This window comes from Narcine bancroftii, chromosome 1, assembly GCF_036971445.1.
Source record: "Narcine bancroftii isolate sNarBan1 chromosome 1, sNarBan1.hap1, whole genome shotgun sequence".
NCBI classification, from domain to species: Eukaryota; Metazoa; Chordata; class Chondrichthyes; order Torpediniformes; family Narcinidae; genus Narcine; species Narcine bancroftii.
The window spans coordinates 26,765,060-26,788,042 of record NC_091469.1 but is presented as its reverse complement, the minus strand read 5'-3'; the positions used below and the strand labels follow the sequence as shown (position 1 = coordinate 26,788,042).

Below are 22,983 nucleotides of genomic sequence, written 5' to 3'. Positions count from 1 at the left end.
CACTCTTTGCAGATTTTTTTAGTTCAAAAATAAATTTGACTCATTAAAAAGTATATACCATCCAAAAAATACATAGCATGGTTCTTTGCCTTTGTAGTGTCATTCAATTATGCATTCACAGTGTTACTTGTTTCACACATTATTTACGTACTAGCAACACTGACATAAATGTAGCCCCCAGGGTGCTACAGACCTCAATTTTTTGAGGACCTTCCACACCAGACTAAGACCCTCAATGTCTGGTGACTGAAGGGTCCCCTTGCAGTCTTTTCCCACAAGGCTTTTGAATTGGCTGCAGCAGGCTTCAGCACATCTACTCCTGAAGTATGAAATGTTCCCATTAGGAACATTCTCTTATGGACATCTCATTGTACTGGAAGACCAACTGGTTATGAGCAGATCAAAGTGCCTCTTTCACCAAATTAATAACCTTCCAGCAGCACTTGACTTTTTACCCGAGATGCACTCTTGGGATCAGAACTGTTCAGGATAAATCACTTCAACGCACTCTGCATCCTTACCCAGACCTTTTTTTTGCAATTACACAGTCCGCAAAGAGGTGAACAGTTATCTCCTCCACATATATCTATCCTGAAGACAGGAACATTGGGAATGTGATTCCAACTGTACAGGAAGGATCTGATGGGTGACATGGAGGTGGGGGTGGGGCAGGGGGAAGGAAGGGGAATAATCCCTCTCACTACCAGCCAAGCAAAGTCTTGGTGCTTGTTGGGGAGTTCTTGTACTGACATTTTTCCAGATGATTTGGACAGTCTGGCCAGGGAATTTCACCACTGGATCCATTGTGTCTTTATTCCACAGTGTCAGCAGGGATATTCCATGCTGATCACTGCCTGATGGACTTGTGACCTAAGATAGTTTTGTGCAAGATCTCTTTCACCGAAGATAGGAGGTGCCTTAACATCCAACAGGCTTGGATGTTGTGTGGCAACAGGATCAGGCCTATCCTTCACAGCACCTTGAGCAAGTAAAACATCACCATGTTAAGACACTTAATGCCTGCACAATTTGCATCAGACTGTGCTTGGATCCAACCACACCCAAAGGCAGCCATTAGGATGAGGGTGCCCTCGTTATCTAAGAACATGATTTGGACCCATTGGTCATTCCAACTTGGAACCCCAGAGAGCCAGAAAATGGCTTGGGTGACTGCTTCAGCCGAGGAGTAGAGGATGGGCCACACCTGTACCACATACAGCAGTACCACAAACGTCTCACACAAGATGACCAGGTCCTTGCCAGTGATTGAAAGGGAACTCTGCCCCAACAGTCCAAATTTTTGTTTAATCTTGTTTGTCTGCTTCACACCATTTTTGTTACACACCTAAACCTCTCCAGCACCTTCAGGTAGTTGGAACTGACATAGAAAGGGATGGTGGACTGCTAGGGGATAGTTGCCAAAGTCTTGGCCTTGGTCTTGCTCTGTCCCGATGCTGTTCAGTCTGTGGATCCAAGCAGTAGCCCCTTTCATACTGCCAAATAAATTGGGTTAAACCAGCCAATTTAGCGAGTCCATAGTGGGTAATCTGGTAATGTGAAAGGTCCCAGCTGGACAGGCTGTCAGAGCAAGGCTGGTGGAGCTGTCAGCGCATAACTGTGCTTTAAATTATCCCAAGATTACTTAATCTCCTTCCTCAAAAAAGTAAGTAAGAATTCTCATTTGAGTCGCTCAATAATAAATTTTTTTAATTTAGGGAGATATAAGACTCCCAGTTCATTTCTGCAGGTTAATTTTTCTATAGAGACTCTCAACATCTTACCTTTCCAAATAAATTTTCTAACATATTTATTTAACTCCTGAAAAAATCTTCTGAGTTAATGGTATGGGCAATGATTGAAAGAGATATTGAACTCAGAAATATATTCATTTTAATCCAATTGACTCTTCCCACTAGTGTTATGGGTAAAGATGACCATCTATTTATAACTTCTTCAATCTTTTTGAGTAAAGGTAAATAATTAAATTTGTATAGATTTTTTAAGTTTTTATTTGTTATTCCAAAGTATTTTATCCCATTTGCCAGCCATTTAAATGGGATATCTCTTTGACACTGAGTATAATCTCCTCCTGTAAGAGGCATAATTCTGTCAAATATATCATCAGGAAGGAGATAAACCTGCATGGATGAAAATAGAATTGGATAAAATAGGAGAGAGAATGGCAGAGGATTTTATATATAAATGGGATGTGAAATTAGTAACTGGTGAGGGAGAAAAACCCCTTTGTTAAAACAAAGTGGGGGGAGTCTTATCTCTCGAATCTCTTCTGACCCATAATGCTCAATCAAATTTTTAAAATCTGTTCTTGTAAAGCACACATGTCAAACTCTGGCCTGCGGGCCAAATTTGGCCCGCGATATAATTATATTTGGCCCGCAAGATCATTTCAAAAATGTATTAGAGGTGGCCCGCTGGCCGCCGCGGCAGTATAGCGCATGCACAGCTAATACTATAAATCCCAGAATGCATTGGCGTTAGCCCGCTAATCGCCCCCACCTCCTCTGTTTACGTTGCAGGGTCTCACCGTGGACTCTGGTTTTGGGGCCTGGCAGGTGTCAGGGGAAGCCAAGGCCGCTTCCCAGCGCCTGGAACCGGAGGCCTCGGGCCTGACCTCGCCAGGACCGTTGCCCACTCCCCCTCCCTGCCGCAGGCCGACCCGCGACTCACGGTGACGGGGCCACTGATCCACTGAGATGCCGCCCTGCAGCGAGAGCCGATGCCCTCGCACTGTCGTTGTCCAACCCGATCGCCCGCAAACCCCGCCCTCCCGCATACAGGCCTGAGTAAGGATTATGAACTTTAATCTCAGGATAAAACAATCTTCCAGTAGTTTCATGTCACAGTGATAAATATATTCCTGGTTAAAAATGGTCCTGCACCTGGATACAAGCTCATTAGGCATAAAACTTGAAAAGTGTGTAAATCAAAGGATATCTGTACCAATGGAAAAAGGGCTTGGCAAATAACCCTGCTAGAGTTCATGCCCACAATCAGTCACCCATTTGATTGTTTCAGGAATCATGTTATTCTCCCACATTCTCAATAGCCCTCAGATTTTACTATTCGACAGCACACTAGCAACATTTGACAAATCCTCTATAGAGAAATATTATTTATTGAATATTTTATTTCTCATTTGTTAATGCTTCTGGAAACAGTTTATCCAAAACTATTATTAAACATTTATTTTAATAAGAAAAAGTTTAACATTACATATGTTGAAAGAAGAGAAAGCATGCAGATGTTGTTGAAAATTTTCAATAAATATTTAGTTCGGCCCTCGACTTAGTCCAAGTTTTTAATTTTGGCCCTCCGTGAATTTGAGTTTGACACCCCTGTTGTAAAGGAATCAGATATATTGAAAATTATTATGAGCAAGGGCAATTGATGTCATTTGAACAATTAAAAATTAAGTACAGAGTTCCTAACAACACAATCATCTGCTATTTTCAAATAAGAGCGTTTCTAAGGGATAAACTGGACCCAACAATTTTTTTAATCGAAGTGCAGTGTTGTGGAGACTCTGAATCGAAAGGGAAATACAAAGAAATTTGCTTCAGCTTATGTATCTCTTATTTCAAATGGGAACCCCCAAATAGAGATGGAAATCAGACTTAAATGTAAAAATAGATAAAGAATCCTGGTCTGAATTATGTCAGGATAGTATGACTAATGCAATAAATGTAAGATATAGAATAGTACCAAATAATTTTTAACATCAATTATCTTTCACACCACAGAAATTAAACAAATTAAAATCAGACTTATCTTCTGATGTTTTGGATGTGGCGAGGAGGTAGGAACTTTTTTTACATTCAACTTGGTCAGCTTCCAAAGTGAAACCTTTTTGGGTTGATTTAGGAAAATTCTTAGAGCAGATTACAGGAATTAAATTTCCACTAAACCCAGAATTATTTTTTACTGGGTAACATTACAGGGATAAGACCTAAATTGAAACTATCTAAACATCAAATAGAATATGTTAAAATTGTGTTGGCAGCGGCTAGAAAATGTATAGCAGTGGCATGGAAGTCTGGTTTGCATCTAGGTATGGCACATTAGAACATGGAAATACATAGTTGTATTCCCCTTGAGAAAATTGCCTGTAACTTAAGAAATAAGTACAACATATTTTTAGAAGTTTGGCATCTATATTTACAATTTTCAAGTGTAAATTTTTAGTTGTGTTTTTCCTAACCCTCGAACTGCATTGATCATCTCCAAAGAAAATTAAGTAGAATATGAATTTAAGATCTATGGAGTGTGCAGCACCTTTCAGCAATCCATTCTCCTTTCTTCCTTTTTATTTATCTTTTTCTTGCTTTTCTTTCTTGGTGGGTGGGGTGGGGTACAACCATCATGGAGGAAATACTGGACTTACTTTTGTACTTCTATTTTTAAATTTTGTAACTGACTGCATGTGTGGTCAAAATTTTTAAATAAACTTTTTTAAAAAAAGATTACTTATAATACCTAAGACAATGTAATGCTATGTAAATAGTTGTTATACTCTATACTTTAGGAAATAATGACAAGCTGGTCTGTGGGTTTATCCTAAGTTTGAACAGTCTGAAGCCCACTGCAGTAGATTTTCCCACAGTCTTTTATACATTGTGCGCGCATGTCTTAGTAAATGATGTGCGTTTTTCCCACGGTCTCTTAGACATTGAGTGCTTTATTCCCATTGTGATTTCATTGCCCTGCGAGTACATAATATGTCACTCATGACATCACTGCTGGAGGTGGGGCCTCCCTTAGATCTAAGAGATCTAGATGAACCGAGTAAATTATGGTCCAGTGTGAATGGCTTACAAGGTACTGCTTGCCCAGTAAGTTTACCCGCTTCCTTAGGAGGGTTGGTGATGTGAAAGGCCAGTGGCTTTGTCCATGTAGAGGGAAGCTTCGACCTGGGTGCCCTCACTGCCTGGCACATCACCCTTCTTGCACCTATGTGCTCCCTGTTGGTTTTGACAGAGGGTTCAATGCAATGCATAAGTAAAACAGGAGAATGGACAGCTCTGTCTCACTCCAGACTTTGTGGAGAACCTATCTGTTTCAATGATTAGTGGAGGCTGTAGTAGGATAACCAATTTCATCCTTGAAGAAGATTCTGAAAAGTAGGTATTATATCTTTACCTTCTGTGGACGTTGTGAGGCCTACTGCTCCTCCAGCATGTCTTGTCACACTATAACAGTTCCTGGTGTGCAGAGCAAACAGGTGTGTCCTGTGAAACACATTAATCACACTGCAATGTGTTTTCAATTATATTATTGTTGACAAAATAAAAGCCAGTATTTGCTTGAATCCCTAAACAGACTGAGTGACAACACAGAATTTTTTAATGGCTGCCTGCCTCTTTAATTCTCCATTCTGTTTTGACTCTGATCTCTGTCTTTATGCTCCTACACTTTTCTGAGGAAATTCACCACAAACTCAACAAATGACAACTCAATTTCAATTTTATCCATGCTTTAGTCTTTAGGCCCTTTCAAACTACCGTGTAAAATGGGGTTAACCAGGCAATTTGCCCTTTTAGCACCCTAGTTACGCAGCAGCTAGAAAGGGATCCAACCGGGTCCATGAGTTACCTCAGAGGTAGTCAAGGAACCCAGTTAAATTTACCAAGGTCTCATCAACAGGCAATTTGAACAGGAAATTGGCCGACCTGCTTATTCTGGTGATCTCAGCACTTGCATGCATGTGTCACTGGGAAGCCAGCACCTGAACATCCGGCTGTACTTCCGGTAAGTGCATGACACATCATTGAGGGGGAGGAATCCCCCTTAAATCGCTGGGTTGGCAATTTAATGGGTCGATCCCCCTGCAATTAGAAAGATGCTTCCAGCACCTTTGCCCCAGTCATCTCTCCCAGGAGGGCTAGTCAGGTGCTGCAGTTTAAAAGGGCTAAATTTGCCTCTCACATTTCCTGCATTCTAGATTTTTTTCTCTGCATTTTCTGCCATCTCTGATTTCATTTATCTCAAGTAACACTTCCTCGGGGATATCTTTTGTTATTCAGTAACCTTTATTACCATCTTATTCCCAGATAAAAAGAAAATAATTGCTGGAAATACACAGTCGATCCAGCAACATATGTTAACACCTCAGGTTATTATCAGAACTGGGCAAAGTTAAATATGAAATAAATTGTAAAAGTTGCTGGGAAAGGTAGAACAATGGAGGGAACAAAAGGTTTAGCCTGTGGCAGAGTGGATTTAATGACATAGGAGATGATGGTGCTGACTGAAGGAAGGTAAAGGGTTACTGAATAACTAAAGGTATCCCTTGCTGGTGTTACTAGAGATGAATGTAATCTGAGAAGCCAGAAGAGGCGAGAGAAAACAACCTGGAGCAGACAAAAAGAGTAAAAGTGCAATAATTTCAGCCATGTGAATTATGTTTGTGGCAGATCAGAGGATGATTTGTCATTATTTGAGCTTGTGTAAGAGCTCTTTCATAATAGTGTAGGAGGAGATCAGAGTCGAAAAATAACATACATCTGAATGAACAAAGTTGAGTCTTTCTGCTTGTTATTGCCTTGTGGTCATGTGCCCATGGTTACTGTCATTAGTAACATTCCCCATGCCAACTGCTTGGCTGCACCACTGCTTTTGTTTTTACCATTTTGCTGAAAATATTTGGGATGAATTAAAACAGCAGTAGTGAAACAAGAAAGTGATTATAGCTAATACACAAAAGTGCTGGAGAAACAGCATCCAAAGGAGACAAAGGTATGTAACAAATATGCCCTTTTATACAATCAAACAGTCCGAGTGTAAAAACAGAGATTCTCCACCCTTATGTCAGGCTTACCTCCATGAATGCACCCTGGCTGGCTCCAAGGTGCTGGCTGCAATCCCTCTCGGGGGAAGGGTCAGCAGCGGAGCGCTGTACTCCGCTACCTAGTTTGAATGTAATGTTGCTGCAAGTGGCTGGCTGGGGGGTGGGGGCGGCTGATGACGTCGTGATGACACCGTCAGCCTGCAACCCATCTCACTCAGCCCTCTCCCTCCATGACCTCCCTCAGGGCAGGGGTGGCCGAGGCAAGTTGTGACAGCCCCACCAGCCGCTTCAGCACCTCACTGGGCCACTCTGGGGACGCTTGTCGTGCCATATCTCCTGAAAGCTGCATCAATGCCTTAGCCACCTCCAGACTGAAAGAGGACAGTGGAGCAGCCTTTTCTGGGCCTGCATGAAAAGGTAAGAAATACCTTTTCATTCGGCTTTTAAGCCAGCCTCCATGTGGAGGCCAACTATGAAAAGCCCTTGACAAAGGACTCAGGCCCAAAACGTTCATTATATATCTTTGCCTCCAATGAACGCTGTGGGGCCTGCACCCTTACGTATTAACATAAGGGCAAAGTATTAGTCTTAGAAATATTGAGCTTCGGTTATAAGGTGCATTGATGGAATAATTCCTAGAATGCTGGGTGATTCTTTGGGCTGATATACTGCAGTGCTCACAACCTCTTTTCACTCTTTAGAACAGTTACAGGAACAGATGAGCAAACTCAGTCATATTCCCTCAGTGAGTTAAGGAACAAAATTCTCGAGTACAGCCAAAGGCTGTGGGTGGTCCACGCTGCTACCTTAGAAGTAATTCTGAATTGGGGAGTCAAGGCCACCTTTTACATTCCCGAAAGTATGCCAAGTGGTCTCAGGAGTCTGGGGATTCCATCTTTTTTTTTTACATTGGTCTACTAAATCTGTTGAAGTAGTTTACAAAGTTTATTAGTATTTGTCATCAATCCCTCCCCATCGTCTACCGCAGGGATCCCAGTATCTAATTAAAGACCAATTGCTTCTCCAACCAATACCAAATCCCACTCCTAGTACGGAATGACCTTCAACCAACTCCCAGTACCCCAACTGGCGGCTCCAACCGACCAGATCCAGCTGGATCTTCCACTTCAGTTCTCACTGCAGCCTTCTTCTGCATTCCCCACATTATTCCACAATCTGCAGCCCAACTGAATTTCTCCAAGCGAATTCTGGAGCAGTACCACCTTAATGCAAGGTTTAAGTGTTGTAGAACTTTTGGGCTCATGTCTGGAAATGAACCATGTTCTTGTTAAGTGCCATGGAGATTTTGTTGGATAATTTTCTTTAGAACATAGAACACTGCAGCACAGTATAGGCCTTTCAGCCCTCAATGTTACGCTGACCTATATATTCCTACCAAACAAAACTAAACTCTTCCTAACTCGTAACCTGAGCCAACTCACCTAGCATGTGCTGAACCGGCTCCAAAAGTCTCAAGTGTGATCAGACATCAGCCGGCAGGAGGACGCTGACTGCGGGGCAAATAGCGGTTTGGAAGGTGACGTCACTTCCACCCCATGGTGCACAAGGTTTCCCGCGAGTGGGGTTTAAAAACACGTGTGTGGAAAACCAGTAAAACTTTTCCAACTGAACGGCACTCGAGTAAGACTTCTTCTTTCTCTCATCGCGACACAGTACAACTACAATCCTCTACTTATCTGTCATCCATGCGCCTGTTCAAGAGTCTCTTCAATACCCCTAATATTTCAGCCTCCACCACCACCCCTGCAAGGCATTCCAGCCACCCACAACTTTCTGCGTAAAAAAAAACTTACCCCTGATGTCTCCCCTAAACTTCCCTTCCTTCCCTTTGTACAGATGTCCTCTAGTGTTTGCTACTCCCACCCTGGGGAAAAAGGTTCTGGCTGTCTATCTTAATAGACACTCATTGACATTGCACCCACACCTCTCAGCCCTGTGGTGTTGCTAATAGAGCCACAGGCTCACAGCTCCAATTATCTCTTTGTGAAATTAGGATCACTTATTCTGGACTCTCTTAGCCACAAGGTGCAGCATCTTGCCATATTTTATGGCTGTAGGCTTATATTTCGATTTCAGATTTATTGTTAAAGTACATACATGACATCACATGCAACTCTGAGGTTCTTTTTTCTCCAGATGGGACAGAATTACCACTTATTGGTAGTACAAAAAAAACTGACTCAGTGTACACATATAAACAAATAAAGAATTCCAAACAAACTGACTGCAATACAAGGAGAGATAAAAATCAATAAAGTGCAAAAGGAAGAGTCCTTAAACAAGTCCCTGATTGAGTTTGTTATTTAGGAGTCTGATGATGGAGCGTTCCCTGTAGATGTTCTTGATGGTGGGGAGGGTTTAGCCTGTGATGTCCAGGGCTGTGTCCACTTACTTTTTGAGGGCTTTCAGCTCAGGGGTATCCCCATGCCAGACCATGATGGAGCCAGTCAGCACACTTTCCACCACACATATGTAGAAATTAGCCAGAGTTTCTGGTGTCAATACCAAACCTCCGCAAACTCCTGAGGAAGTAGAGTTGCTGGACAGTTGCTGTTCAGGAAAGATCCTCCGAAATAGTTACTCCCAAGAACTTAAATTTCCTCACCCTCTCCACCTCTGATCCCCAAATGATCACTAGATTGTATACCTCTAGTTTTCCCTTCCTGAAGTCAACAATCATTTTTGGTGAAATTGAGTGCAAGGTTGTTGTTGGTGCACCATTCAGTCAAGTTTTCAATCTATCTAAAATTTAAATTTATCCCTCTTGCATGCTGACTCATCGCCTCTTTTTATATAACCCACTACCATGGTATCATCAGTGAATTTGTAGATGGTATTGTTGTCGTACCGAGCTATACAGACAGGTGTATAGCGAGTAGAGCAGGGGGCTAAGAACGCAGATCAGTGGTGCTCTGGTACTGATGGAGATGATTTTAGCAGTCCTCAATGATTGTGGTCTGAATCTTTGTGAATTTCTAGGAATCGTTGCTTATTCAACTGTCACATTGTCAACTAAGATGTGTAATTGAATGTCTTTATTAATCTTGTATTTTGGCAAAAGAGAAGCATGTCATAAATATGTGAAATTATTTAATCTGCATGTTTTTTAACAGCGAAACAATGCACAGCCCCTCGAAATATTCCTGAGGGTGTCATCCTTCCAGACAGCATTTTCTATGTAAACAAAAATGTGACCATTCACTGTCAGAAAGGCTATCGGCTGCATGGGAACCCGGACATAATCTGTGGTCCTAACCTGACGTGGACCCCAATCGCTGCCACTTGTGAGAGTAAGTTAAAAAAAAATTGCAATGTTATTTAGCTTCTGAGAACTGATGAATCCACTTCTTTCTCCTTCATCATGACTCTGCAATACTTTTCCCTTTTGACACTGCAAAGCAGCATGCAATGTAGAGTGATTTCAATTGGCGTGATGTGAAGATCTAAATGATGGATATGTTTCCACTAACCATTCAAACAGTGGTTTTGTGATCAAAGCAGCTCACGATTTAATAAAGATATTTCGGTTCGAAACTTTATTTATTAATTTTAACATATGAAGAAAGTAAGTAATTCACGAACAGAAAAAATACAAAATAAAGTAATACAAGTACAAAGTAACATAGTTAATACAATACCAATCTCGGCATCTCCCCCTAACAACTAAAAACTAAGACTAAAAAAAAAATATTTTTAACCCCTAAACCCCCCCCACCCCCACGATAAAGAGTGAAGAATTAATACTATTAGTATAATAAAAAAATTAAAAATATATATCTTAAAAAAAAGATCGATATATATAAAAAAACCAAAAAATATTAATTAAGTATTAATTATTAATCCAAAAATTTTTTATTATATAAGAATATATATGAAAAAACAAAAACAAAAAGAACTTAAATTAAAAAAAACAACTAATAATAAAAAAACTAAAAAAAGAAAAAAAAGAGAAAAAAAAGAAAACATATATATAGAAAAAATATGATAAAAAAAGTTTTTTTAAAGAAAAAAATGATTAATTCAAACTTATTTTAATAAAGATATTTCCACATATTCCTCACCATTCATGTTACCATCCGTTTCCAAATTGTGACAACTGAAAATTCACTTTTGTTTTCAAATTCCTTCAATGATCACGTGATTCCCATTTTCTCTCACTTCCTAAACCAATCCAAAAATCTGTACTACTCCAATTTGGTCAACTTTAATCACTTCCTATTGAGTTCTGCTCTGTAGTTCCCCCTTGCTCCTCTTCCAGTTTTCCCTCCTTCTTAAAGAAGCTCCTTAAAATTTACCATGCTGTTGGTTAGCTGCTCCGTTAGTTATTCAGTTATTTTATCCCATGAGAAAACAAAATTCTTTTTATTGTTATGTACTAATTCACAAAATATAATACACAGAATTTGTCAACTTTTGCCTGCCGTAAAGTTCACAAAGTGGTGCTCCCACCAATAAAGTAAAGAGAAGCAAAAGAGAGTCCCTTGAGAGGCACTGAGTGTCTCTGGATTCACTTCCAGCAATCCCCCAGCCTCTGCAGTCACACAGTCTCCTGTTCAATCCATTGGTGAACTCTCAGATCCAAATCTCTCATATGACCAGGAAGCTTTCAACACTCGAGACCCTTCAGGAACCTTACTTGCCTTTGCCACCTTTATGAAATTCGGTCCCAATACCTGGTTCCCACAAGCTGGTCTCCAGCAGCCTAACTTCTTCAGAATGACTTTAGTTACCAAATAACACACAGACTTTGGCCCAAAACATCAATTGTCTATTGCTTTCCATGAATGTTGCCTGACTTGTTGAGCTCTTCCAGCACTTCGTGTGTTACAACGGTACACAAGCATCTTCTATCTTCTTTGTCCATTAATTTTTCTGGAAATTCCTTGTAGTTATGGGTGACTGTCTCTCAAAAAGAGTTTTATTCTTGGACTCCAAGATGGAGAATGTTACAAATGCGAGATTTGTAGAAACTGCTACAACTTGGACATATATTTCCATTGTTCACTTCCCTCCATCCAACATTGGAGAGAACCATTGCATCCCACAGCGTGTTTGATACTGGGATGAAACGCTTCAGATAAGGGAAGGGAAGGCCTCGTTTATAACTAGAGACTTTGTTTGCAAGGACAGAGGTTTCAAAATTATGGAGTGTTAGGATAATGAAGGATAAAATGTTTACAATGACAAAGGATTTAAAACTTTCTTTTGGTCAATTTGCAAAGCAACACATGTCAACAAACCAATTTTATTTGACATGTTTAACATAGAACACCCTAAGGTAGGGGCAGCCAAACTTGCTTAACATAAGACCGCATACCATAAACTTCAGATGTTTGAGAGCTGTAGCAATCACGCGATCGCAAGCCACAGCCACTGACGCTATCGTTAGCCCCTTTCAGGTGGCCATAATACTGATGTAAAGCTGCCTAAAATAGCCAAATGCGGCTGTCGGGAGGCCACCTGAAAGCGGAGAACCCATCCCCGAGGTGTACTTGCTCAACCCACCTCGGGGAGGTATATTCTCCACTTCTGAGCGCTCCCCCAGGCACCTGAAAGCAGCTAGCAGCTTTCAGATGCCTAGCAGGGGGCAGGTTGATGACAATCAGCCGGCGGTCCAACACCCCATGCCTGACAGTCTCCCTCCCTGCTGCCCGGTGACCCAACTCCCCACTGCCTGACAGCCCCTCAGCACGGGACATCAGGGCTGGGGCGGCTGTTGCGGGACCACGGGGCTGGGGTGGCCAGCACGGGAGGTTGCCCACCCCTTGTACAGTTTTGTTGGGGAGAGTATTTTCCAATCCTTGACTTGCAAATCATCCATTTGCAAAATGCTGATACACTGCAGATAGTGAAGTACTGTTTCAAAGGGAGCAATTTTGCAAAAGATTTTTTTCTAATCAAGTCTACACACCAAATGTTAAGTTATTCTCTCTTTCCCCTTTACCAGCTTTCAGGTGCCTATTAGCGGGCAGGCTGTCAACAGACAGCTGGCAACCTGCTGACAGCCACCCTCCCCACTGCCAACACCCACCCTCCCCACTGCCGACACCTACCCTCCCCGCTGCCGACACCTACCCTCCCTGCAAGCCACACATTACATGTCAAAGAGCCGCATGTGGCTCGCAAGCTGGAGTTTGGCCATTCCTGCCCTCAGGGATGGTTATTGAACAATATTCATTGTAAGTGAGTGACAGTTGCATGGTAAAGTGGATGTGATTTTCATTTGTTAGTAAGTTCTACTGATGGAGTATTGGGGATTGCACTGAGAATGGCCATGCCGATCATTTATAATGCTTTCAGTAACATTGTGGCTCCACTCCTTTTTAACTGACTCTTATCCCTTTCACCTGCTACATTTGTAGGATATGTCTAATGAGTACAGATTCCAGATCACCTGACAATGGAAGACACAGTGTTTAACATGAAATGCAAAAGTGTTGAAAAACTCAATAGGTCAAAGACTTGAAAGCTTTCTTGCATTTTTCACATAATTGGCCCAAATAACACCTGACCTGCTGAGTATTTCCCTCACTTGCTGTTTTTAATTTTGGACTTGTAACTTGAGCAGTTTTTGACACTTGGTGTTTTACAACCCAAGTTATGCAATGGAAATTGTACATACAAGGCTATGAAAGTTAACTGAAAAGCAAAATGAAAAACTTTCCTTTATAAAACTTGTAGAATATATCAGATCAGATACTATTTATTGTCATGTAATAAAACAGAAATGTAATATAACTTGAAATTGCATTTAGTTTTCATTAGGATAAGCATTTCCTGATGCCTCTTACAGTCAGAGAAAAAGAAGCAAAAGGGGTGCCCCCAGAGATACTGAGTGTCCATGGATTTGTCTCCAGTGCTCCTGTAGCCTCTTCAGCTGCACAAGAATCCAGTTCAGTTAAAATAATTTGCAACCTGAACCCAGGATCCTCTCAAATCCTGGCCCCAACACCCAGCTCCCATGAACCAACTTCCAGCTGCATGCAACCTGTGTGGGTTCCTCAACCACAAGTCACCCATAGCTCGCCACCTTTGTGTGTCCCGCAGCTGCAGAGCCTCTTGCTGGTCCACCACACTAGTCACTGTCCTCAGGGCCATCTTCTCTGCTTCTTCTCAACAGGGTTTGGTGGGATGGGGAGTGTCTTCTCCCCCTTACTACTCCCCTGTCCCAGTCTGTTGCTTCCCCAGAGTCGGCAACCCCCTCGAGCCCACTACTGAACTTGGGCGCCGCCATCTTGGGCCCAGATCCTGAGGTCACAGGATTTTAAATAGAACACAGTTGGCTCCTTTAATGGGCTATTTAGAGCCTATACAAACCCCACAGGGGAGCACTGTGTCACTGCTCTCTGCTCTCCATGGGACTGCAACAGCAACACTGCATTGCACCACCAGTTTTTTGTTTCAGAAATGTGTTGCATTTGAAGTGTAGTCAATGTGGTAGCGAAATGGGCAACCAAGTTAAATATAGCAAAATCCCACCAAATAGCTGTGAATTAAGTGCACATGCAAACTGATAAGCTTCTAATATGTAGGGAGCCTCTTCCCCCACAACAGACAATGAACTAAAAGCACAACATTCTGGAGATACTCACCAGGTCAAATAGTGTCCTTTAAGTAACAAAGCAGTTGATGCTATGTAGTTACCTTAGGTCCTTGTGAGGGCCAAACTTCAAGGCCTGGTATCGAAGCTGGAAACCATGAGACACAAGATGGTGGCGGAGGCAAGTAGCAAGGAAGGCAACGTGGCTGTGGAGTCAAGCCTGGGTTAGTATTAGTAGAGAGAGCAGCAGTCAATGCTGTGTAGGTACCTGAAGTCCTAGCGGAGAGAGCAGCAGTCAATGCTGTGTAGGTAACTAAGGTCAATACAGTCAATGAACTGCATATTCCTGCATGAGAGCTACACTTCAAAAGCACTTCAATGCTATAAAGTGTTTTAGAACATCCAAAGTTTATGAAAGACACTGGAGAAATGTCCATCTGTTTTTGTCCTCAAGGTATTATGTGTAATTACTATATTTTTTTTCTTTAAACAAAATTAGAGATCTCCTGTGGTGATCCTGTACCAATTCAAAATGGGATAGTACGAGGAGTACAACACCACGTGGGGGACATAGCAACATACTCATGCTACAGTGGATACATGCTTGATGGGCCCAGAACAAGTAGCTGTCTACAGAATGGATCATGGAGCACTCTACCCATTTGCCAAGGTTTTGAACATTTCTGGTCCTGATCTACTTAGTGCTTTGTAGTTGCAAGTCATTATTTAATCATTGTATTCCTTTCTCTCTCTCTCTCCCCCCCCCCCCCCCCCCCCCACCTTCCCAATCATCTCCTCCTGCTCCCTCTCTCATTTTTATTGAAGAATTGGATTGCACACATTTTTGATCTGCTAAACATACAGCAAGATTATTCCCCACATCTATCAAAAAAAAGGGAAATAGCTGACTTGAAAAGATAGTAAAATCCAGCCAGTGCATTTCACATATTGCTGCTTTGATGGCAGTACTCAGCATGCATGCGAGAACCCACAGGGAAGTTGATTGGTATCATTAAAGTCATTGCTTCATCGGCAGCCTTTTTGTACCAATCCTTTGTCCCTTATTCTTTCACCATAGCTCCCTCCAAGCATTTCCCTGCAATCATGCTGTAGACTATGTGTTTCAGCAATATCTGCTCTCCTCTATTTTTCTTTGAGCATCAATATCCATTTATTTGTGGTCATAAGATTTAAATGAAAGTTGGCAGTGGTGGTTTTCTGAAGACCATTCCATCCTACTGATATTAAGAGCAAGGAGGATTGTCCTCTCAGCTAAATAAAACTACCTCTTGCTTCTTGCAATTTCTTTTGCTGGTCCCAATGCTGTCAGCTGCTAAGGCTCCAACTTCTGGAATTCTTCTTAAACTCATCCCTTCTCTACTTCACATGACCTGCAAAATTGGAAAAATAGGGGGGGTGGGGGGGGGGGGGAAAGTTGGCTTTAATCAACTTCAAGCCTGTTCTGCCAGAGCTGATTTTAGTACAGCTCTTCTTTCCCTGTGACCTGAGAATCCTGAAATTTATCTCAACACAGAATAGATGCAGTGACTCATTTCATTATTATGTGACTTATAAACGCTCACTGAATAAGTTTTATATCATCTGCTTTCATTGGCTAATTGCCTAATAATGGTCAGATAAATACTCCCATGAAATGCTCTGGAAAAATCACCCAGTAAAATCAATATAGCATTCAGTTATAAAGATGCAATCTATATTATTCGGCTCTGAAATGGAATTTAAGCAGGTACCTCAGATAATCTTTCTGCAGAGAGGGATAGTACAAAAGAACTACAGTCCTCTTCATCATCTCTTTGAATAATTTTTCTTTTGTTTTAGGCTGGACAAAAAAATCTTTTATTGAAATCAATTTAAGTGTGTGGCAAGGACATGACTACTTAAAAGTTTATTCTTCATCATGCAATTTTGCAAGGGAAATTTCCTGGTTAGTTCCATCCGACACCCTGAAGTACCACCACATCGAGAGCTTTAATTTTGAGTTTCCAGCTTACTCATTGTATTGACTGCAGACAGGGAGGCTACTGTTGATTACCTACCCTGCCTAGTGCCAAGTGACAGTGCAGTGAGAAAAACAGAAAAAAAGATCTTTGCCTTTCTCTCAGCACCATTCATTACCTGAAGTAAAACCAGGCCAGTGCAGCAGTTTTGAAATATAACATTATTATAATGCTATGATATACAAAATGCAACAACATATTTACACCCAAAAAACTCCAGAGAAGTGGGGTGATTGTTGCATGTTATTTGTTATTGAGTTGTTTCAGGGAAAATAACTTCTGTCAAAAAAAATGTATAAATTGGATATTTTGTTCAGTGATATTCTGCTCACTTTCTTTACATGGGTGTGGCATTGCTTCTGTTTTAAATTTCTCACTCTTGTTTTAATTTGCCTCCATGGCCATGCTCCTCCCTCAATCTCTAATTTCCTCCAGCCCTGTGAAGATCTAAGATGTCTACAGGGTCAGTGCCATAACGCAGGTTAGAGGGGAGGCATTAGCAAGTTAGGGGGGGAGGGGCAAGGATTGACCTGACGTCAGTGGAGGGTGGGAGGGGTGCTGACAGGATCCAACCTGTCGACTGAGGGTTGGGGGGGAGCTGCTAGCAGGAGCCTACCTATCGATGAGGCCACCCATCCAACGTTGGACAAAAGGGCGCTCTTTTTATTGTGTCAAGCTTGACACACACTAGTGATGCAGCCGGGTGCAGGTGGACAGTCGCTAGCTTGCATCAACCTAGATGCTACTGACACGGGAGGGAGTGAGACGGGTCTGAAGGCCAGGGATGGCTGTGACTGTGGGGGGACACAGCACCTCATTTGGGGGGGAAGTGCCTGTGATTTCCCCCCCCCCCCGACCCTTGGTGCCAACTCTTGATGTCTCTCCTGCTCTTGACTTCCTGATTTAATCCTTCCTCCACTGGTGTTCATTACCTCATCTGAAAGCCTCTCCATTTGGGATTCTTTCTCTGAACCTTTTAACCTCTCTAAAATATGTTAATTTTTAACATATTTCTTAAAATCTATTTTTTAACCAAACTCTTTCATCATTTAGCTAATTTTTTATATGCCTTTGAATAAATAATAATTGTTTTTTATATACATATATATAACTAAATAAATGGAAGGGTTGTGCTTATTTTAGGATGCAGTAACTAAGAGGGAGAAGAAATGATAGAAAACAATTAGACATACCATGCAATGTAACAACCCACAGCACCCACATCACAACTCATTGCCACACTGATACTGACCTTGAATCACAATGTCATTGCACATTCTTTTTTTAAAATAAATTTGGAATATTGAATTCCCAGCCTTGGTCACCCAGCAATAAGTCATCTAACAGCTATTAGATAAAATACATATTTTTTGGTCATCAATATTTTGTTCCATTATCTCGGAAAGTCTTCTGATTCACAGTGCATTACTGTGTACTGTGTACAGTCTTCAAAGAGCTAGGCAACTATCTCCACTCCACCACAGTCATCACAGGGGCAATATGTGTTGTTTTCACTGACAAAAGGCAAAGGAGGAAAAACCCAACACCCAACCCCAACCAACCATTTTTCCCCTGCAGCCGCTGCAACCGTGTCTGCCTGTCCCGCATCGGACTTGTCAGCCACAAACGAGCCTGCAGCTGACGTGGACTTTTACCCCCTCCATAAATCTTCGTCCGCGAAGCCAAGCCAAAGAAAAAAAAAGGCTGGATTTAATTATTTTAAATCTGTTTTACAAACTTTCACTGACTTAAAAGTCTCGAGCTTTCTGAAGAGTCTGGAGAAAAATTGCCAACCATTCACCTACCAGATGTCCTGAGATGTTGCAATTTGTCAGACTGACCACCCCCACAATTTACACTCCCTCAGCCTCTGGATCTCTCCCTTTCTTCCGCCCCACCTCCCCCCCATGTGATTTGATAAATGTTTAAATAATTTAAACCAAAGCTCACACCAAGACACAAGAGAAACTTGTCCGTGAACTACTCTTTGCAGATGATGCCGCTTTAGTTGCCCATTCAGAGCCAGCTCTTCAGCGCTTGACGTCCTGCTTTGCGGAAACTGCCAAAATGTTTGGCCTGGAAGTCAGCCTGAAGAAAACTGAGGTCCTCCATCAGCCAGCTCCCCACCATGACTACCAGCCCCCCCACATCTCCATCGGGCACACAAAACTCAAAACGGTCAACCAGTTTACCTATCTCGGCTGCACCATTTCATCAGATGCAAGGATCGACAATGAGATAGACAACAGACTCGCAAAGGCAAATAGCGCCTTTGGAAGACTACACAAAAGAGTCTGGAAAAACAACCAACTGAAAAACCTCACAAAGATAAGCGTATACAGAGCCGTTGTCATACCCACACTCCTGTTCGGCTCCGAATCATGGGTCCTCTACCGGCACCACCTACGGCTCCTAGAACGCTTCCACCAGCGTTGTCTCCGCTCCATCCTCAACATCCATTGGAGCGCTCACACCCCTAACGTCGAGGTACTCGAGATGGCAGAGGTCGACAGCATCGAGTCCACGCTGCTGAAGATCCAGCTGCGCTGGATGGGTCACGTCTCCAGAATGGAGGACCATCGCCTTCCCAAGATCGTATTATATGGCGAGCTCTCCACTGGCCACCGTGACAGAGGTGCACCAAAGAAAAGGTACAAGGACTGCCTAAAGAAATCTCTTGGTGCCTGCCACATTGACCACCGCCAGTGGGCTGATAACGCCTCAAACCGTGCATCTTGGCGCCTCACAGTTTGGCGGGCAGCAGCCTCCTTTGAAGAAGACCGCAGAGCCCACCTCACTGACAAAAGGCAAAGGAGGAAAAACCCAACACCCAACCCCAACCAACCAATTTTCCCTTGCAACCGCTGCAATCGTGTCTGCCTGTCCCGCATCGGACTGGTCAGCCACAAACGAGCCTGCAGCTGACGTGGACTTTTTTACCCCCTCCATAAATCTTCGTCCGCGAAGCCAAGCCAAAGAAAGAAAGAAATAATTTATGACTATTTCTATTTGAAGTATGGAATATTTCCATTTATTTTGTGTTGTTAAAACTTCCAAACAGTTCAAAGCACATTCCACTCTATTGGGTGCAAATGACTTTGACTAGCAATTGTTGCAGTGCAGGAAACCTGACTCACACCCAGGGAGAAATCTGCATCAGATAACTGTTCAATTTCAGTGATTTTGATTGAGAGGTAAATATAAGACTCACTGCATACACCATACATTTAAAGAGCATTTTTTTTCATCTGAAAGAATCATTTTAACAAATGAAATGTAGATTATTTGCCACCTTTACATTCATGCACTTAACCATAAATTGGTAATTCTCTGATGTTGGTGTTATTCAAATGATTATACCGTTGTCATACCCACACTCCTGTTCGGCTCCGAATCATGGGTCCTCTACCGGCACCACCTACGGCTCCTAGAACGCTTCCACCAGCGTTGTCTCCGCTCCATCCTCAACATCCATTGGAGCGCTTACATCCCTAACGTCGAAGTACTCGAGATGGCAGAGGTCGACAGCATCGAGTCCACGCTGCTGAAGATCCAGCTGCGCTGGATGGGTCACGTCTCCAGAATGGAGGACCATCGCCTTCCCAAGATCCTGTTATATGGCGAGCTCTCCACTGGCCACCGTGACAGAGGTGCACCAAAGAAAAGGTACAAGGACTGCCTAAAGAAATCTCTTGGTGCCTGCCACATTGACCACCGCCAGTGGGCTGATAACGCCTCAAACCGTGCATCTTGGCGTCTCACAATTTGGCGGGCAGCAACCTCCTTTGAAGAAGACCGCAGAGCCCACCTCACTGACAAAAGGCAAAGGAGGAAAAACCCAACACCCAACCCCAACCAACCAATTTTCCCCTGCAACCGCTGCAATCGTGTCTGCCTGTCCCGCATCGGACTTGTCAGCCACAAACGAGCCTGTAGCTGACGTGGACTTTTTACCCCCTCCATAAATCTTCGTCCACGAAGCCAAGCCAAAGAAGAAATACTTCCCTGCAATTCACAGCGCTGTCAGAACAGTGGAATGGAGATGTTACTATATTTCAGCCTATATGTAATGTTATATAGTTCCCAAACTTCCCACTAACCACTGTTTCTACTCTTCCAGCTGTTTGCAGGTTTCCTTGTTGGAACGGAGGAGTTTGCGATAGACCAAACACATGCACTTGCCCAGATGGATGGATGGGACAACTCTGTGAAACACGTATGTATTACCTAAATGACTCATCCCCCACAACTGCAGCACTATGGGTGCATCTTCACCATCATAGTTCAAATATCACTGCTGCAGTAACATCACCATTCATTGTGAGCATTGAGCGTGAGGATATAAATAATAAATTATCTATGATCTGGTTTTCAATGTAATGAGGCTGCTCTGGATTTTGCAATCCAATGGCATCTTTGTCTCCAGTCTCAACCACTCACTTGCCAACTCAGGGCATATTCCCTCCCCTTGTTTCTCACACCAGTCCATCCTTTATGGCTGAAAACCATTTTTTTCCCTACCCACAGAACAGCAGCATTACATGAGAGACCAGGTTACAGCTTACTTAATTTTCAAAATGTTTTAAATTTAGGGATGCAGCACAGTAACAGGCCCTTCCAGCCCATGAGACTGCACAGCCCAAATATACCTCGTGACCAATTAACCTGCTTACGTCTTTGGAATGTGGGAGGAAACCCACGCAGACACAGGGAGGTCGTGCAAACACCTTACAGACAGTAGTGGATTCAAACCCAGGTCACTGGCGTTGTTATATCCTCAAGCACTGTGGTCACGTTTTTGAATAATGATATGGATGCAGCAGTGACGTGCCAAAGACGTTTTAACCATGATGTTTTTGTTCACCCATAGGCCAATTTAACTATTCCTTTACTTCCCACCCATTTTGGGGGTTGGTGGGGGTTGCTAGCGAACTCTATTTTGGTGGGAACATTGTTTGGAGAATTTTTTTTATCAAATTAACAACTTTGTTCTAAGTTTTACTGGTTTATTATATCAGTAAGATTGGTCTTGGTGTCGATGAAAAATACTGCTCTGGGGAAATAACTGAAATTTGAAAAAAAAAATCTAGTCATTCAACATCTACAGAGACATAGAGAAAGGGAGTCAACACTCCCTATCAACATTCTCTAGTCAGTGCACCAAGATTTACTTCTTATTACTGAGAAAATGAACACTGTCATCTGATTACATGACGCTTGACTTGATCAACTATGTTGTTTCCTCTGCTTCCAATATTTTTATCTGATAAAGCAAAAGGTGAAGAAAGCAGCATTTAATTCAGGCACTTTTGAGTGGAATGGACTTTACATCAGCAAACAAAAGAACAAATTTAAATGAAGGTGCTGCAATGTTTCTCATCTTACCTGTGCTGCCTGACCTGCTGAGTATTTCCAACATTTTCTGTTTCTATATTGTATAAGAAAAATGGAATTGGAATTAGGAACAGATTCCTTGGCTCTCATACCTGCTTTGCTATTCATTAAATTTATAGCCAAACTTTTCTCTCAGCGCTCTTTTGCTATATTGAGCCTGTATCCCTTAATTAATAACAATGATAATTAGTTTATTGGCATACACATAAATACAATGTATACATGCACCAAAATTCTTACTTGCTTCAGCCAGATTCCTCTTGTAAAAAAATGACAATAGTATGCATTAAATTACTCCAGTAGAGAAAGATATAATAAATATAAAAGATAATAAATATTCAAGGAAGGAAAAAGGTGATGTTTCAATAATGCCAACAGGTTTTTTTAATGGAGATAGGGGAGCTCAAGAGCCTGATAGCTGTTGGAGAAAACCCCTAAAAGCCAAGAATCTATCAATCCCTTCTCACTTTATCAAGGAAAGAATGACATCAATGAGCAGCTGATGATAAATATTCATGGACCTGGAGCAAAGTGTCATTCCATCTTGTGCAAAGCCTTTCACGTGGATTGGGGCATTTAGTGCTATTTGCTCAAATGCTGATCATTCTTATCTCACTTTTGAATTGGCCTCTCATGCCCAGGTTTCAATCAGATTTAGAGTGAGATCTGGTGCCAAGTGGAACCAAAACCTAGCAAAGGTGAGGAAGTTACAGAGTGCCACTTCCTAGCATTTTCATCATTTGGATGATTGAGCATAGACTGCTGCCTCAATATTTAGTGTCATTTGGGCACAAGTCATCATCTGTCCAACGTTTCTTTGTATAAGTTGTGGAGCAGTACTGAAACAACTTACCTAGGGTCATACCTAACTCTGAAACACAAGCTTTTAAAGACAAGACTGCTGCTAGCATTTAGAGAGCCTTTGAACTCGCCAGCCATCTTCCAAAACACTCAGGTGTATCTGCATTGGTATCCCCTTGAAAAATGTACAATCTTATTTATATCACCCTCTTTATTCTTCCCACCACAACATTTAGAGATGATGCCATTTAAAATCTTACCGTGAGCCAACTTTGACATGGTATCAGTTATTAATAGACATGAAAAAGGACCAATAGTCCTAATATTGACTATTAGATACATTTACATTTTTCACATTGCAGTAGAAAGCCCTTCTAATCCATGAAACCCAGGCTGCCCAATTA

General features: G+C 42.1%; 1 protein-coding gene and 1 long non-coding RNA gene across 4 annotated transcripts in view; one reads left to right on the top strand and one right to left on the bottom strand.

Annotated features, from left to right (window-relative positions):
• Window positions 1–22,983, top strand: part of svep1 (sushi, von Willebrand factor type A, EGF and pentraxin domain containing 1) — a 198,974-nt gene that overhangs the window by 159,829 nt on the left and 16,162 nt on the right. For 2 of the 3 annotated variants that reach the window (XM_069922936.1, XM_069922931.1), the window contains exons 37-39: window positions 9,940–10,116; window positions 14,866–15,036; window positions 20,505–20,600. In XM_069922936.1, coding sequence (XP_069779037.1) covers window positions 9,940–10,116; window positions 14,866–15,036; window positions 20,505–20,600 — 444 coding nt within the window. Of the gene's footprint in view, window positions 1–9,939; window positions 10,117–14,865; window positions 15,037–20,504; window positions 20,601–21,656; window positions 21,746–22,983 lie in introns of all 3 variants that reach the window. The other variant, XR_011353075.1, reaches the window with a different exon arrangement.
• On the bottom strand, window positions 3,261–6,923 carry LOC138756454 (uncharacterized). The gene is made up of 3 exons (XR_011353080.1): window positions 6,836–6,923; window positions 5,158–5,246; window positions 3,261–3,356 (listed from the first exon to the last, which is right to left on the bottom strand). It is a non-coding gene; the product is annotated as an uncharacterized lncRNA (long non-coding RNA).